This window comes from Hypanus sabinus, chromosome 20 (genome assembly GCF_030144855.1).
Source record: "Hypanus sabinus isolate sHypSab1 chromosome 20, sHypSab1.hap1, whole genome shotgun sequence".
NCBI classification, from domain to species: Eukaryota; Metazoa; Chordata; class Chondrichthyes; order Myliobatiformes; family Dasyatidae; genus Hypanus; species Hypanus sabinus.
In genome coordinates this window covers 63,776,402-63,795,671 of record NC_082725.1, presented here as the reverse complement: position 1 = coordinate 63,795,671, position 19,270 = coordinate 63,776,402, and the positions used below count along the sequence as shown (strand labels likewise).

Sequence of the window (19,270 nt, the reverse complement as noted above, 5' to 3'; positions counted from 1 at the left end):
TACTCTGTGCCTTCTGAATTGCTTCTGGAAATTTCAGCCATTGCTGCTCTGTCATCATCCCTGCCAGTGTTCTTTTCAAATCAATTCTAGCCAGCTCCCCTCTCATGCCTCCATACTTAACTTTACTCCACTGTAATACTAACACATCTGACTTTAGCTTCTCCTTCTCAATTTGCAAGGTGCATTCTGTCATATTATCATCACTTTCCCCAAGGGTTCCTTTACCTAAGCTCTCTAATCAATTCTGGTTCATTGTGCAACTCCTAATCCAGAATAACTGATCCCCTAGTGAGCTCAACTGTGTATTGCTCTAAGAAGCCATCTCTTAGGCATTCAGCAATTCGCCCGCTTGGGATCCAGCACCAACCTTGTTTCCCCCATTTACTGCATATTGAAATCCCCCATGACTATTGTAACATTGTCCTTTTGAAATGCGTTTTCTATCTCACATTGTAACTTGTTGGCTACATCCTTACTACTTTTTGGGGGTCTATTAGATTAGATTAGATTCAACTTTATTGTCATTGTGCCGAGTACAGATGTAAAGCCAAATGAAATGCAGTTAGCATCTATCCAGAAATGCAAAGAATAGTGTTACTTACAAAATAACTGCGAATAAAAATTAAGTACTACAGCACACAAATATGAAAACTCTCATCAGGGCTTTTTACCCTTGCAGTTCCTTAGCTCTGTCCACAAACATTCAACCCCTTCCAACCTTATGTCACCTGTTTCTAATGATTTGATTTTTACCAACAGAGCCATGCCATTCCCTCTGCCTTCCTCCGTCCTTTTGATACATGTGTATTCTTGGGTTTTAAGCTCCCAGCCATAATTTTTCAGCCACAATTCAGTGATACGCCCACCATGCATGCCAATTTGTAACTGTGCAACGTTCATTTGCCTTATTCCGTGCCTTTTCAAATACAATACCTCTAGTCCTGTATTCAGTCTGTAATCACCCTTTTCAATTTTGCCCAGCTTTTACATTGCAACTGATTCCATTAACTGTAATTTTGCCTTACCAGCCTGTCCTTTGCTAGCAGTCTCATCACACCCTACACACTGCCTCTCTTTGTAAATCAGCATTATCACTCCAGTTCCCATCCTCCTGCCAAATCAGCTTAAACCCCCTTCCGCAACCCGCACAACTCTAGCAAACCTGACTGCAAGGTTTTTGGTTCCCCTTGGGTTCAGGTGCAATATGTGCCTTCAGTACAATTCATACCTTCCCCAGAAGAGATTGCAATAGTCCATAAATCTGAACTCCTATCCCCTGCACCAGTTCCTCAGCTGCACATTCACCTACCAAATCATCCTAGTCTTGCCCTCATTGGTGTGTAGCACAAGCAGCAATGCTAGCTTGAAGATACTGTTTTTCAGCTTTCTGCCTCGCTCCTTAAAATCCCTTACAGGACCTCCTCACCTGTTCTACCTAAGTCATTGGTGCCAGTATGTACCAAGACTTCCAGCTGCCCTGAACCCCATTTGAGTCATCTCTGACCCTGGCACCTGGAAAGCAACATGCCATCCTGATGTCTCTATCACACCCACAGAGTTTCATCTCTGTTCCTCTGAGTATGGAATCGCCTATCACCACTGCAGACCTCTTCACCTCTCTGCTGTTCTAAACCACAGCACCAGATTTAGTGCCAGAGACAAGGTCACTGTGGCTCTCCCCACCCCCCACCGGTAGGTCATTCCTCCTCAACAGTGTCTGAAGTTATATACATATTATCAAGATGAATAGCAACAGATGTACTCTGCACTGGCTGTGCATTTCTCTTCCTTTTCCAGCTACCTGTCTGCTGCAACCTAGGGGTGACTGCCTCCCTGTAGCTCCTATCTGTCACCTTCTCATTCTCCTGTATGAGCATGAGGTTGATCCTTTGTTAGCAACTAGCAAACATACAAACTGGAAGTGATATTGAGTGGTCAGCAAAGATATGATCTCCATCCACCATCCCCAAGCTACAAACTACCATGAAATAAATTAGGATTACAAATTACAGCAGGAGATATAAAAGGCATATCAGAAGGGTAACGTCATAGAACATAGAATAGTACAGCACAGTACAGGCCCTTCAGCCCACAATGTTGTGCCGATCCTCAAACCCTGCCTCCCATATAACCCCCCACCTTAAATTCCTCCATATACCTGTCTAGTAGTCTCTTAAACTTCACTAGTGTATCTGCCTCCACCACTGACTCAGGCAATGCATTCCACACACCAACCACTCTGAATGGAAAAACCTTCCTCTAATATCCCCCTTGAACTTCCCTCCCCTTACCTTAAAGCCATGTCCTCTTGTACTGAGCAGTGGTGCCCTGGGGAAGAGGTGCTGGCTGTCCACTCTGTCTATTCCTCTTAATATCTTGTACACCTCTATAATGTCTCCTCTCATCCTCCTTCTCTCCAAAGAGTAAAGCCCAAGCTCCTTTAATCTCTGATCATAATCCATACTCTCTAAACAAGGCAGCATCCTGGTAAATCTCCTCTGTACCCTTTCCAATGCCTCCACATCCTTCCTATAGTGAGGCGACCAGAACTGGACACAATACTCCAAGTGTGGCCTAACTAGGGTTTTATAGAGCTGCATCATTACATTGCATCTCTTAAACTCTATCCCTCGACTTATGAAAGCTAACACCCCATAAGCTTTCTTAACTACCCTATCTACCTGTGAGGCAAATTTCAGGGATCTGTGGACATGTACCCCCAGATCCCTCTCCTCCTCCACACTACCAGGTATCCTGCCATTTACTTTGTACTCTGCCTTGGAGTTTGTCCTTTCAAAGTGTACCACCTCACACTTCTCCAGGTTGAACTCCATCTGCCACTTCTCAGCCCACTTCTGCATCCTATCAATGTCTCTCTGCAATCTTTGACAATCCTCTACACTATCTACACCACCACCATCCTTTGTGTCGTCTGCAAACTTGCCAACCCACCCTTCTACCTCCACATCCAGGTCGTTAATAAAAATTACAAAAAGTAGAGGTCCCAGAACAGATCCTTGTGGGACACCACTAGTCACAACCCTCCAATCTGAATGTACTCCCTCCACCACAACCCTCTGCCTTCTGCAGGCAAGCCAATTCTGAATCCACCTGGCCAAACTTCCCTGGATCCCATGCCTTTTGACTTTATGAATAAGCCTACCATGTAGAACCTTGTCAAATGCCTTACTAAAATCCATGTAGATCACATCCACTGCACTACCCTCATCTATATGCCTGGTCACCTCCTCAAAGAACTCTATCAGGCTTGTTAGGCATGATCTGCCCTTCATAAAGGTCATAATAATCGTCATGTTAATCGTTGGGGATTTTAACATGAAAGTGGATTGGGAAAACCAGGTTAGCACTGGACCTTGAGAGAGAATTTGTAAAACGTCGAAGAGATGTCTTTTTAGAACTGATTGTTGTTGAATCCACTAAGGGATTGGCTGTTGTACAATGATCTGGAGGTAATAAGAGAGCTTACGGTTAAAAAATTCTAAGGGAACAGTGATTACAACATGATTGAGCTCACCTTGAAATTTGAGGAGAAACTAAAATCCAATGTGTTGATATTGCAGTGGATTAAAGGAAATTACAATGGCACGAGAGGGGAACTGGACAAGTTGGCTGGAAAGGGACACTAGCAGGAAGGACAGCAGAGCAACAATAGCTGCAGTTTCTGTGAAAAATCAGGGAAGTACAAGACAGATATATTCCAAATAAGAAATTTTTGAATGGAAGAAGGACACTGGCGTGGCTGACAAGTGAAGTCAGAGCCAAAGTTAAAGCAAAAGAGACAGCATACAAGGAAGCCAAAGCTACTGGGAAGATAGAGGATTGGAAGATTTTAAAAACTTGCTGAAGGAAGCTAAGAAGGTCATTAGGAAGGAATAGATGAATTATGAAAGGAAGCTTGTGACTAATATCAAAGAAGATACTACAAGTTTTTTTAAGTATATAAAGGGTAAAAGAGAGTCAAGGATAGACATAGAACAATAGACAATAGAATAGGACAATAGAAAATGACGCTGGAGATATTGTAATGAGAGGTGGAGAGGTGGCAGAGGAACTGAATGCGTATTTTGTATCAGTCTTCACATTGGAAAACATCTGCGGTATACCAGACATTCGAGAGTGTCAAGGAAGTGAAGTACGTGTAGTGAACGTTATGACTGAGAAGGTGCTCAGGAAGTTTAATGGTCTGAGGGTGGATAAATCTCCTGGACCTGACTGAATGCACTGTTGGGTTCTGAAGGAAGTAGCTGATGAGATTGCAGAGGCATTAACAATGATCTTTCAAGAATCAATACATTCTGGCATTGTACCAGATAACTGGAAAATTGCAAATGTTACTCCACTGTTTAAGAAGGGTGGGAAGCAGCAGAAAGGAAACTATAGACCTGTTAGCCTGACATCAGTGGTTGGGAAGTTTTTGGAATTTATTGTTAGGGATGAGATTATGGCATACCTGGAGGCACATGACAAGATAGGCCAAAGCCAGCATGGTTTCCTGAAAGGAAAATCCTGCCTGACAAACCGTCAACTAATTTTTTGAGGAAATTACAAATGGGGTAGACTAAGGAGATCCAAGGGATGTCATGTACTTGGATTTTCAGAAGGCCTTTGACAAGGTGCCACACATGATGCTGCTTAGCAAGATAAGAACCCATGGAGTTATATGGAAGTTATTAGTATGGCTGATTGGCAGAAAACAGAGATTAGGAATAAAGGGATCCTATTCTGGCTGGCTGCCGGTTACCAGTGGAGTTCCACAGGGGTCTGTGTTGGGACTGCTGCTTTTTATTATGTATGTCAATGATTTGGACTATGGGATTAATGGATTTGTGGCTAAATTTGCCAATGATACAAAGATACTTGGAGGAGCGAGTAGTGTTGAGGAAACAGAGTCTGCAGAGACTTAGATAGTTTTGGGGGATGGACAAAGAAGTGGCAAATGAAATACAATGTAAGAAAGTGTACGGTCGTGCACTTTGATGGAAGCAATAAATGGGCAGACTATTATTTAGATGGGGAGAGAATTCAAAATGCAAAGGGACTTCGGAGTCCGTGTGCAGGATACCCTGAAGGTTAACCTCCAGGTTGAGTCGGTTGTGAAGGAGGTGAATGCAATGTTGGCATTCATTTCTAGAGGAATAGAATATAAGAGCAGGGATGTGATGTTGAGGCTCTATAAGGGATTCATGAAACCACTTGGAGTATAGTATGCAGTTTTGGGCTCCTTATTGTAAAAGGGATGTACAGACATTCGAGAGGATTCAGAGAAGATTCATGAGAATGATTCCAGGAATGAAAGGGTTACTGTATGAGGAACGTCTGGCAGCTCTTGGGCTCTATTCCCTGGAGTTCAGGAGAATGAGGGGGGATCTCATTAGTATCATTCTGAATGTTTAAAAAGCCTGAACAGATTAGAAATAGCAAAGTTATTTCCCATGGTAGGGGAGTCTAGGACAAAAGGGCATAACTTCAGGATTGAAAGACGTCCATTTAGAACAGAGATGTGAGAAATTACTTTAGTCAGAGGGTGGTAAATCTGTGGAACTTGTTGCCATAAGCGACTGCGGAGGCCAAGTCATTGGGTATATCTAAGGCAGAGATAGATGGGTTCTTGATTAGCCAGGGCATCAAAGGGGTATGGGGAGAAGACAGGGAAATGGGGATAACTGGAAGAATTAGATCAGCTCATGATTGAATGGCGGAGCAGACTCAATAGGCTGAATGGCCTACTTCTGCTCCTGTATCTTAAGGTCTTATGGATACATAACTCGTTCCCTTCACTTTTACCATGCCCCCACTAATGTGACCAGTTACCACAATAAATGCACAGCACAGAATTCATGGCTCCTACATTCCAGCTCCCTAGTTATTATACTATAATAATTACAATTGTATGCTACTAAGAAACAGGAGACATGAAATCTCAACATTTACAGAAATGGCCTCTTTTGCTAAGCAGTTTATCCTGAATTGTGTCTTCTCCTGCCAAACCAGATTGTGTTTCTTGATTGCATTGAGGAAAATTCCTGCTGCTAAAGTTCTTCCAAGTGGGAAAATGAGGTCCCATTAAATGTTACTTCTGGCCGAGCATAGTCTCTTCTATCATTGTGGTCTCCTTTCAGTGGCCCATTTACAGTCCAACTTTGCACTGTTTTGATTGCATATGGTCCAGCATTAATACTGTGAATTACTTGCAACAGCTCAAATGCCTAGGACGCATTAATCACTATCAACAGTTAAATTTCTGATTCCGATTCTGGCAAATAGACATGCTTCAGGTGAGAGCATTCCTGAAGCTCTCTCTGACAAGGAATATTCCTTTTGTGGACAGGCATACATTCCTCTGTATAGATTTCAGGCAGTTCACAATAGTTTTTACTATCCAAGCTAGCCACTTCTAATCCTGAAACGACTAGCTACTCATAATGTTCTCTTGACCCAATGTGTGTAAGAGCATGTATGTTCCTTTCCTGTCAGGTTGAGCTTGTTCCTGAGGCTCTCTGTGCAAAAACTTCCTTGATTTAGTAAAATGTAAATACCCACTGTCGTGTTACCCTTCTTAAACTTTACCTGAATTGGAATTATAGGAAGTTTACAATCATGATCATCAGCTGTCATAAGGCCATTAGATACCAAGGCAGTGTTGGATAGCAGGACGGTATTCACTGCTGTGGTTGCTTCATTCATGGCTTGTTTTGAATTTGCACTCTTTTCATCAGCTCTGGGCTCAGTTTCAGCTCCACTTTCAATGGTAGTGGCAAAGCTGCTTCCTTTCGCTTGAGAATGAATTTGTGATCTAGTTTGGTTAATTTCTTTACCTATTGCTGGTGAAGTGGCTTCGTATACTTTCCCAAACACTGGGTGTGCAATAATCTTCACATACTTTTCAATAAAATCAACAATGTGGGTGAAAGTAGCCTAAAGTTGTGCTTTTCTTGCAGCTCATACGCCACCGATCTCCATTCTTTCCCAAGTTATTTGGGCAACTTATTTACGACTATCTACATATTAACAGGCATGTTCAACTTGTGCATGGCCTGCTCCTCTTCCATGGCATTGGAACAACTTCTAAGAAAAGGATTGTAGTCTTGAAGAGCTTTCACATCTTCTGATTTGATATGTGGCCAAGGGCAAACTCTTCCCACGTAGGCTGCAGCAATTTTGTGCTCACTACCAATATATTCCTATAGTAAAGCCTGGGCCTTTAGATATTTTTGCTCCAGTCCAGCCCGCTGGCAACTTTTGACAAGTTCTCTCGGGTAATCATCTGTGTACTGCTGGAGAAAATGAAGATGGTCATCATAATTATCAGTCTTGTCTTCAACGCTATTTTTGTAAGCCATCATAAATTGAATGATACTGCAATGGATTGCCATTGAAGATTTGATTCTCTCTTTTAGGTGAAAATGCAATGTGCTGTTGTTGCGTTACTATGGTTGTTATTTCCTCTTGTGTCCTAAGGGCCTCCAGTGCAGCATTTAGATTCTTTATCATTTGGAACACAAGTGTTGTCCTATGATAAATTAATGTTATCAGAAGCATCTTGTGCTATTGGATATGGCATGGTTCAGAGTACCTCCTTGTTGCAGACTGAGAATGAACTCCTTGGATATTAGATCCAAGATATTTCACCCCCATTTATCCACCTTGACATTGAGTATGCTGGATTTTCTCTGTTCCTTGTCAACATAGGAACACTTACCAGAGAACTCCTCTGCTGTTGCACTTGAAGCCCTTAGCACTTTTCTTGCCATCTTGGCTGCAGTTTCTTCCTGCAACTTAAGCTTCTCCATCTTCCTGTGAAGCTGTTCTGCCTCTCACTACAAGGCATGTTTATCCCTCAATGTCTGTTGTCTTGTGTATAACTCTGCTGAATCAACCTCCATTTTAATGTGTACCAATGTGATAATAGACACACAAACGTTTTGCTAGCAACAGAACATGCTCTGTGCACGTTAGCCACATTGTCCTAACACATACATCACCCTTAACTCAGCATCTTTATACATAGTCACAGCCTGTTCATTGAATTTGTAAATATTTTCATTTCACCCAGAGAACTGACCTTCATTGTTGCATTTTTATTTAATTGCTCTGTTAGCTTCAAGGCCACTGCTTCCAGCTGAAATCATTTTGTCTTCCAATAATGACGGTAATTCAATTATTTCAATTCTTTAACTTTTCAAACAGAACTAAGGGTTGGACACTCCAGACAGCCACCACTATAGCTTTCACGTCCACCAAATTGAAATGTTAGGGCCTCCAGTGCGGCACTTCGACCCTTTATCATTTGAAACATGAGTGTCATCGTACGGCAGCATCTAACTGTTTCAAATCCAAACATACAGTGTGAACAGCAAAAAAGGGCATACTTGCCACAAGCTTCTCCAGGCTGGTGCGAATGCTGATGTTCGTTTGGAATAACTGTCGAAATTTTTGCTGACAAAATGAAGCAGTACAAAAGTGATCCAAAGTCTAAACAAAACAATTACCAGTGGTCTGCAACCCCAGATGGAGTTGTTATACTTTCATGATGCACCCTCATCTCCAATGAAATGATTGTTCCAATGAGTCAAATTCGTTACTCCAATTCTTTATTAGCAATTATATAATCTTGAAGCGATATTGAGTGGTCAGCAAAGACATGACCTCTGCCAGTGCCAAGCTTCAGACTGCCACAAAGTAATTGAGTATATGTAACTCATTCCCTTCTCTTGTACCATGCCCCCACTAATATGACTAATTACCGTCATAAATGCACAGCACAGAACACATAGCTCCCTTTTCTCTCATACTTCTGTTGGCCATTCAACATTTTTAGATTGTCCTTATTTAGCACAACATCTTTGCATGTCAATATGGACCTTTAACTGAATTGCACAATGTAACTGTTCCTTCAGGTTAGACTCCCGAATTTACCAAATGATGTTAAACCACAATTATATACCAACCCTCTTAGATCTATTAAGAAAGTATCAAAGGATTCTTCTTTCTCCTGGTTATATATGAAAAACTAGTAATAATAACTACTTCCATCTGGGCAGTGTAATGCAGCATCTCATTTGAGGGCCCTCAATTCCCTCCCCCTCCCCATCCCCCCATCCCCCCATCCAAGGTCCCTCTCTGCCCCTCTCCCCTTTCAACTTTCTGCTCCTTTATCTCTACAGTTCTTTCATGTTTATCCCCTCCCCCCTTTATCCTTCCTCTGATTGGTTTTCCACCTGGCGCCTCTAGCCCTTCCCCCTCCCCTATCTCTATTACTGAGCTTCAGCCCTCTTCTCACCCCCTCACTATTCCTGATGAAAGGTCTCGGCCCGAAGCGTTGGCTACTCTTTTCTCATGGATGCTGCCTGACCTGCTGAGTTCTTCCAGCGTCGTGTACGTATTCTTTGATCCAAAGCATCTGCAGTTGTATTTTTGTGTTTAAATATAGTGTAAACTCTTCTGTACATTTACTCCCATCTTTGGACAAATTGTTTACCTGAAAATCCAGAAGTTTGAGCAGAGTTATTTGTTCATTTATGTGCTTCCTCAACTGAATCACACAGTTAGTTTCTAAGGACACATATACATGTTATTTCAAATGCCAGCTGGTCAGTATTCCAGTGCAGGCACAGAGTGTAAGTTTCATAAATGAACATCTCTGGCAACGTTGCCCAGTATCTGTCACAAAGATGTTGGGGAATGCTTGGTACTGCAAAGGGTACTTTATCAGAGAAAGGACCTTTATAATGTCAGGGATCTCCAGGAGGATGACAACCTTGTCGTTGGCTTTGGAAGCTGTGTGCCTCAGTAACCCAGAGAGCGATGTTGGCTGGAGTCAGGGCTCTTGGTAGGGTCACTCATGCCAAACAAATCAAAAGGTGGAGGACAGACTAAAAGTGGTCCACTGGTCCTCCAGGTTCAAGGGTTCAGCTTAGAATTAACAACCCTGACTGGTAAAGTTAAATTGTTAAGGAAACACCAATGAAGAATCCTCTACAGATGAGCGTGACACTATTCCTGAGTCTCCACTGTGGACTTGCATGACCGACAGTAATGAAAACCGAGAGGAAGCTACTAACATGGTGAAGGAATCCCTGAACACCGTCAGAGATGGAAGACCTTCATTGTTGCCCTAAATGCCAGCTGCGTAACGGGCAGATAACATGACACTGTCAGAGAAGTATTTCTTGCCGTGCTTTTTCCATAGTAACTTTTGGACACTTTCCATGCTAAATATTGTTGCAACAAAAACAGAACAGCTGATGATGCAATAGTACAATTGTTAAGATTGTGCAAACCCAAATATTTTGTATGCTACATGTGTTACGAGATGTACCACTAAATTAGATTGACATATGTTTGAATCCAAATCTGCTGGTTTAGCTAATCCCATTTTGGAACTACTTTTTGGACCTAGGTTAAGAAAGGGAAAAAAGGAAGTTATCTGTGTTTGTGATCCCAGAGGCAGAAACTTGACTTTTGTCGGGAGTGCAAAAATTGGAATGAGCTCAGCATTTACGCCCACTGTGATGAATTACCTCTCAATATGCATCGGGACCACATATGCAGAAAAGCAGTTTGATTTATGTGCTATGTCTTCCACCACTCATTGGAATGTTCTTCAAAGGAAGATTGGGAATAAAACTGGAAAAGGCAAATACTACACTGTTCTTCCAGAAAGAAAATTATTTTGACTAAAGATTCAATGACAAGAAATGATATCTGAGAGAGATGATTGCAATGCAAGGAACATTGAACAAACCAGGTAGCATCTGTGGACGGAGAAGCTGATTTATTGTTGATCATCTGACAGTTTTGTACAAAGTTTGTATTTGTGTAAATGATTTGATTCAGTTTACAATGATGAGACCTATTTCTCTCTTTGTCCAACAGTTTTGTGCATTTCATTGCAGTACTTATTGGAATGCAATATTTGCATGCAGTTAAATAAACATGTTGAAATTGTTAGATATAACTTGGTCAAAACAACTCTTTAATTTCAAAGTAATGCTGCAGTTGCTCCATTTTTATTGCATACATTATTATTCATAAAAAAACAAATCTCTGCAATCGTCAGATGCTGGCTTTTCAACACATCTCCATTTACCCATTTCTTTAGTATCTCCTGTGTCTTTGCCTTGCCCAATAGAATCTGTCCATATCATTCTTTAAAACATCAAATGCCTTAGCATTTACAAACTTCGCCATGTTTTCTTCTACATCCCAAAGGTGTACAGATTGGTAAGTTAATTGGCTACAACAAACTCTCCCTAGCATAGATGGGCAGTAGGAGAATCAATGGGAGTGGAGAATGTTGGGATTGCTGCAAGAGCCAATGTAGATACGATGCGCTTATTGTTCCTATGGTATAAGGAAATACAAGAATCTGAAATAAAAAAAGGAGATGCTGGAAACACTCAGCTGTGGATGGAGAGAGGGAGAAAAACACAATATGTTGTAACTCTGAGATAGACAGAATTATAATCTTATCTGAAACAGACTACAAATGCCTTGCACCTCCTGTGGAGAGAGAAAAACTGTGAAAGTGAGTTAATGTTACCAATGGATGTCCATGCATCTTGAATTGGCCAGTTCTGATGCAAATAGGCAAGACTTAATTTTTTAAAAATTATTGAATCCAATATGAAATTCCAGGAGTTGCAATTTTCCAGTTGCAACTCATTGGAACAAAGCCCAAAGTAAACTTGAAGAACTGCAATTTTTCGTCAGAGAACAATACAGCATGGATACAGGCCTTTTGGCCCAACAAGTCTATGCTAAACATGTTATCCACCTAGCTCGGGGGTCGGCAACCCGTGGCTCCGGAGCCACTTGTGGCTCTTTCACCTCTGTGCTGTGGCTCCCTGTGGCTTTGGGAAATAATTGGTCAGTATTTAATTAAAATGTATTTTATGTTAGTTTGTTAGCTTTTGAAATGTAATTCTAAATTTGAAGATTATGGTGATCTTGTACAATCTAAATAAGACTTTGTGGCGACCCATTTCCTGGCACATTGGAACCCGCTCACAATTAGCCAGCGTTCAGGCTAGGGGAGATAGCCTACGGGGGTTTGTGAGTACGTGTCTTTTGCAGCATCTGCGCCCATGGGGGCTGGGTTGAGGGAGGCTTAAAAGCAAGGCTGTATAGTTCGAATAAAGTTATTCGACTGCAGTTTACTGACTGCGTGAGCACACCGCTACAACGTGTTTTTATCGCTATTAATATACGTCACCACTGCCAATACCTGACACCCGTCAGTGTGCGATTTCTTTAATTTTTCGATCCAAGGTAAGCCAACTATGGAGAATTCTAAAAAAAGAAAAGTGACTGAAGAAAACAGAACGTTTAATGATATGTGGACAGATTCATTTGCTTTCACTGCTGACGAGACTGGTTTACCGGTATGCTTAATATGCAATGAGAAACTAGCAAACAACAAAAAGTCAAGTGTCGCAAGGCATTTCCAGAATAAACATGCAGCCTTTGCTCAAAAATATCCGGATGGAGATGAGAGAAAAAAAGCCGTTTCGGAACTGATGCGGAAGGCTGATCTGAGCAAAAATCATTTCCAGAAATGGATGAAGTCTGGAAAATCAACGACATACGCTAGTTATATTGCCGCTCAGGAAATAGTCAGGCACGGGAAGCAGTTTACAGATGGTGAATATATAAAAGAATCTTTCATTAAGATTTCAGAACATCTATTCACGGACTTTAAAAACAAGAGTGAAATTGTGCAGAAAATCAGGGATATGCCCCTCTCTGCAAAGACTGTCAAAGACAGCAAATTAAAGACATCAATTCAGCTGTGGCCTACTCGATTGCCTGTGACGAGTCTAAAGACAAAGGTGATATTGAACAAATAGCGCTGTTCTGCCGGGCCACAGGAAGAACTGATTGAGTTGATACCTCTGAAAGACCAAACACGGGGGGAAGGACATCTGTGAGGCTGTCTTGAATTGTTTAAGAGCCAAAGGAATAAAGACCACCCACCTGGTGTCAGTAGCTACTGATGGGGCACCGAGTATGACAGGAGCGCACAAGGGATTTGTGGCTTTACTGCAGAAGTCGCTGGACAGAAAGCTGCTGACTTTTCACTGCATCTTGCACCAAGAGGCACTGTGCGCTCAAACATTTCCTCCGGAATGCACAGAAGTAATGGATGTTGTCATTCAGATTGTCAATAAAATAATGGCAAAAAGTTTAAATCACCGTCAATTCCGTTTGTTACTGGACGAGCTGGAAAGCGCATATTCTGATCTCCTGCTGCACAACAAAGTCCGGTGGCTGTCCAGAGGGGAGGTGCTGAAACGCTTTGTCGCGTGTCTGGAAGAAGTGAAAACTTTCCTGGGCAGCAAAGGGCTCACCTTTCCTGAGCTGGAACAGCCAGAGTGGCTGGAAAAGCTACACTTCATGGTAGACATGACAGCGCACCTGAACACGCTGAACACAGCTCTTCAGGGGAAAGGACGCACAGCCCTGCACATGTTGGAGGATGTTTTGGCATTCGAGCGCAAGTTGACAGTGCTTGCCAGAGATTTACAGAAAGGCACTTTGTCTCACTTCCCCAATTTGAGAGAGTTCAAACAAGGTCACGACATGATAATTTCGGAGTATTTACATTCTGCAATCATCGCAATGCAAACATCGTTTGGGAAATGCTTCTGTGAGTTCAGAGAGGAAAAAAACACATTATCCTTCCCGGTCACTCCCTTAAGCATCGATCCTTCCCTACTGAATACGACTGCATTGGCAGGTGTGAGTAAACCTGATCTTGAGATGGAACTGGCCGCCATAGCCGACAAAGACATATGGGTGTCCAAGTTTAGACGCTTGACAGCAGACCTTGAAGATGTTGCCTGTCAGAAGGCCGTTCTTGCTCAGAATCACAAATGGAGTGATATTGAAAACCTCCTAAAACCGGACAAACTTGTGTTCGAAACATGGAATGCTATGCCCAACATTTATGTAAACATGAAAAAGTATGCGCTTGGAGTCCTGTCGATCTTTGGATCCACATATGTATGTGAGCAGGTGTTCTCCAACATGAACTTTATTAAAAAAACATCGCGCACGCCTCACAGATGACAGCTTGCGATCCTGTGTAAAGATGAAGGTGACGTCATACAGCCCTGATGTGCAGCCGCTGTGTGCTGAGGTCCAGGAGCAGAAATCCCATTAACCAAGTATGATAAATATTTTAATTGCCTATTATTTTACATATATTCATATTTTTTCATTGTTCAGTGAAATAGTCCTTTTATTTTTCAGGCTGACAGCTGGCTGATGTTATTTTTGGTTTGCTGCTGGCGGAAAATTTAAGTTCGGCGTTTTTCATAAATACAAGAAGGACTCAAATAGACATTGATTATTTTACTTAAAAGTAACCTTCAACCCAACGTCTTTTTTTCGGAGTTCAAAATGTTTTTGTTGCATGCAGAAATGTAATTTCGTTTTCTCTGCAGGAGTTCATCAATTTCATAAATGCAACACATTATAGTTTGTTTATACATAGCATAAAGGCAAAAAAAAACGTATGCAGTGTTATTTCATTTTAAATGTCAAACGGGTTTTGCGGCTCCCAGTGTTTTCTTTTCTGTGGGAAACGGGTCCAAGTGGCTCTTTCAGTGGTAAAGGTTGCTGACCCCTGACCTAGCTAGTCCCAATTTCCTGCATATCTTTCTATATGGGAGCATCTCAGTGATATCCTGTAGAAAATTTTAAGTCCTCATTCACCATTTGTTCAAATGAGTTATCTTTATATGTTGGGTTAAGATTAATTCCATTATAAAAATAACAATTGCTGACATTATAAAAATACATACTCAGGAAATGTCAAATTTGGATTTGAAAATATTATTTTAATGTTCAACACTATATCTTATTGCAGGGTTAGGAGCCTTCCACTAAGTCAGGTACAGATTTAAGATACCAAGGAATTTGAGATTCAAGGCTACAGAGCAGGACATATTGGTTCATTGCTGTCTGACCCTGGTATATTGTATGTAATTGATTTACTTGAATATAGCTGAAACTATTTGGATGAGTACAATTAAATCAAATTCTGAAATAAAATTACCACCAGTTTTATAAAGAAATGTAAGTTCCAGTATCTGATTGATATGGAAGAATATTTTGGTCAATTACTAAATAATTCTATCTTTGCAGGAGGAAGCAAGACAGAAGTATGTGGATCTCATAGAATCACTGGTTTCTGCAGAGGTACTCACAGAGAGCAAAACCACCGTCACAGAAGACCTGACAGCATCATTCCAGACTCTAAAGGTTACAACTGAAAACAACATCACCACTGTTATGCTAAACAGGCCAACCAGAAAAAATGCAATTTCAATCACGGTAAGGTTACTTGGTTTTATTGAATTTCGGTAGTAGCAAACAATTCTATCAATCTTCTGTTATGTTCACAAATGTCTGGTGTTTTGCTGAAAATCCGCTGATGTTCATTTTTGAATTAATTCAGTATGTTCAATCCTTCCCACCATTCTGGATTTCACTTTATAAATGTATCCATTCATGCAAATTGCAGACATTCTTATAACACTGAAGAAATCTTTAACAAAGTTGTATGTTAACTATATTTGTCTTTAATCATGGTAAGCTATCTTTCTTATCCTTGGTCTGCAGCCTTTGAAATAGTTCCATTCTGTTCTAATACAGCTTCTGTTGTACAGCAAGGTGCAGTTCCCTAACCTTTTATCATTCTTTTATATCCAGTTATAGCCAGAGAGTTATCAGCAATGGCAATGTTATCTATCTTCACTTCACTAATAGTGGATTTGCTATATTTTAATGAATGTGTGTGTGTACACGCATGCACACCTCACCACCATCTCTTTTAACCACCTTTATTGCTTTTGTATGTCAAGCAACACGTCGACATCCAGTTATAGCCCACAAACCCTCTCTCTCTTCCAAGTCTTATTGAAATGGTTGTTAATGTAGCTTCTAGCTGAGTTTCTGAATTGAAATCTTAAGACTTGGTAGAAGGATTAGTTCATCTGGCTCATTGCGTCTGCACCACCGATTGATCGTAGCTGATTTCTTCTCCCTTTCAAGCCCATTCTCCTGCCTTTTCCCCTTAAACTTTGATGTCCTTACTAATCAAGAACCAATCAGCCGTCACTTTAAATGTACCCAATGATTTGGCCTCTACTGCCATCTGTGGCATTGAATTCTACAGTACACTGCACTCTGGCTAACAAAGTTCCTCCTCATCTCTATTCTAAAGGAGCATCCTATTCTGAAGCTGTGCCTTCAAGTCCTAGACTCTCCCATAATTTTAAGCATCCTCTCTACATTCGCTTTATATAGGCCTTTCAATAGGTTTTGATGAAATCCATTCTCCATTCTTCTAAACTCCAACAAGTACAGATCCAAAAGTGATCAAATACTCCAGCTGTGTTAACCCTTTCATTTCCAGGATCATTCTTATAAACCACCTCTGGCCCCTCTTCAATGTCAGCACATCGTTTCTTAGATATGGAGCCCAAAACTGCTCACAATATTCCAAATATAGTCTGACTAATACTTCATGGTCCCAGCATTACATCCTTGCTTTTATATTCTTGCCCTCTTGAAATGAATGCTAAGATTGCATTTGACTTCCTTACCACTAATTCAACCTGATGCAGATTGACATTCAGAGTGTCCTGCACTTGGACTCCCAAGTCCCTTTGCAGTTTTGATTCCTAAATTTGCTCCCCACTTAGTAATAAGTCTATGCCTCTATTCCTGCTATCAAAGTGCATGGCCATTCCTACACTGTACATCTGCTACTTTGCCCATTCTCCTAATCTGACCAAGTTCTTTGGAGATTCCCTGCTTCATCAATACTACCTGCCTCTCCACCCATCCTTGTATCATCCCCAAACTTGACCACAATACCATCAATTCTGTCAACCATATCATTAACATAAAAAAAATAGTGGACCCATCACTAATCACTTGCAGCCAAAGTGAAAAGGCCTCTTTATTCCCAATCTTTGCTTCCTGTCAGTCAGCTAATCTTCTGGCAATGTTACTATCAGGCTTGTTTAGCAGCCTCTTGTGTGGATCCTTTGCAAAGGCTTTCTGAAAATCCAAGTAAAAAACACCCACTGACTTTCCTTTGTCTTTCCTGCCTGTTATTTCCTCATAGAATTCCAACAGGTTTGTTGGCAAAGAATACGTACACAACGCTGGAAGAACTCAGCAGGTCAGGCAGCATCCGTGAGAAAAGAGTAGCCAACATTTCGGGCTGAGACCCTTCATCAGGAATGGGGGGGGGGGGGGAAGAGAGGGCCGAAGCCCAGTAATAGAGATAGGGGAGGGGGTAGGGCCTAGAGGTGCCAGGTGGAAAACCAATCAGAGGAAAGATAAAGGGGGGAGGGGGAGGGGATAAGCATGAAAGAACTGTAGAGATAAAGAAGCAGAAAGTTGAAAGCGGAGAGAGGCAGACAGGGACCTAGGATAGGGGGAGGGGGAGGGAATTACCGGAAACGGGAGAATTCAATGTTCATACCACCAGGCTGGAGGCTACCCAGATGGTAGATGAGGTGTTGCTCCTCCAACCTGAGTTTGGCCTCATCATGGCAGTAGAGGAGGCCATGTATGGACATATCTAAATGGGAATGAGAGGCAGAGTTGAAGTGGGTGGCAAACGGAAGGTCCTGTCTATTGTGATGGACGGAGTAGAGGTGCTCGACGAAGCGGTCCCCCAATCTGCGTCGGGTCTTGCCGATGTAGAGGAGGCCGCACCGGGAACACCGGATGCAATAGACGACTCCAGCAGACTCTCAGGTGAAGTGTTGCCTCACCTGGAAGGACTGTCTGGGGCTCGGAATGGTGGCAAGGGGGGAGGTGTGGAGACAAGTGTAGCATTTGCACTTGCAGGGTTAAGTGCCAGGTGGGAGTTCTGTGGGGAGGGACATTGTGGACCAGGTAATCACGGAGAAAACGATCCCTGCGAAAAGCTGAGAGGGGTAGGGAGGGAAAGATGTGCTTGGTGGTGGGGTCCTGTTAAAGGTGGCAGAAGTTGCGGGGGATAATCAGAGGCTGGTGGGGTGGTAGGTGAGGACAAGGGGAACCCTGTCTCTGTTGTGGTAATGGGAGGATGAGTTAAGCACTGAAGTGCGGGAAATGGAGGAGATGTGGGTGAGGGTATCTTTGATGACGCCAGAAGGGAAACCACGATCCTGAAAGAAAGAGGACATTTGAGAAGTCCTGGAACAGAAAGCCTCATCCTGGGAGCAGATGCCGTGGAGACGGAGGAACTGGGAATAGGGAATGGCATTTTTGCATTGGGCAGGGTGGGAAGAGGTATAGTCAAGATAGTTATGGGAGTCAGTGGGTTTGTAGAAGATGTCAGTGGATAGTCTGTCTCCAGAGATGGAGACCAAGAGATCAAGAAAGGGGAGAGAAGTGTCCAAGATGGACCAAGTGGCATCATCAATAGACAGGACCTCCCGGTTGCCATGCACTTCAACTCTGCCTCTCATTCCCATCTAGATATGTCCATATATGGCCTCCTCTACTGCCATGATGAGGCCAAACTCAGGTTGGAGGAGCAACATCTCATCTACCGTCTGGGTAGCTTCCAGCCTAGTGGTATGAACATTGAATTCTCCAATTTCCGGTAATTCCTTCCCCTATCCCAGGTCCCTCTCTGCCTCTCTCCGCTTTCAACTTTCTGCTTCTTTGTCTCTACAGTTCTTTCATGCTTATCCCCTCCCCCTCCCCCCTTTATCTTTCCTCTGATTGGTTTTCCACCTGGCTCCTCTAGGCCCTACCCCCTCCCCTATCTCTATTACTGGGCTTCGACCCTCTCTTCTCCCCCCATTCCTGATGAAGGATCTCGGCCCGAAACGTTGGCTACTCTTTTTTCAGGGATGCTGCCTGACCTGCTGAGTTCTTCCAGCGTTATGTAAGTAGTCTTTGATCCACAACATCTGCAGTTGTATTTTTGTGATTTTTGAGGTTTGTTGGTAAGATTTCCCCTTAAAGAAACCATGACTTCTTACTATTTTATCATGTGCCTCCAAAAACCCTAAAACCTCATCCTTAATAACCGACAATAACATCTTGCCAAACACTGAAGTCAAGCTAACTGGTTTATAATTTTCTTCCTTTTGCCTCTCTCACTTCTGAAAGACTGGACTGACATTTGCAATTTTCCAGTTCCCTGGAACCATTCCAGAATCTAGTGATTCTTGAAAGATGACAAGTAATGCTTCCAAATCTCTTCTGCTAACCTCTTTCAGAATACTGG

General features: G+C 42.2%; 1 protein-coding gene across 2 annotated transcripts in view; it reads left to right on the top strand.

Annotated features, from left to right (window-relative positions):
- Nucleotides 1–19,270, top strand: part of eci2 (enoyl-CoA delta isomerase 2) — a 172,909-nt gene that overhangs the window by 97,910 nt on the left and 55,729 nt on the right. For both annotated transcript variants that reach the window (XM_059945668.1, XM_059945669.1), the window contains one exon: nucleotides 15,172–15,360. In XM_059945668.1, coding sequence (XP_059801651.1) covers nucleotides 15,172–15,360 — 189 coding nt within the window. The remainder of the gene's footprint in view (nucleotides 1–15,171; nucleotides 15,361–19,270) is intronic.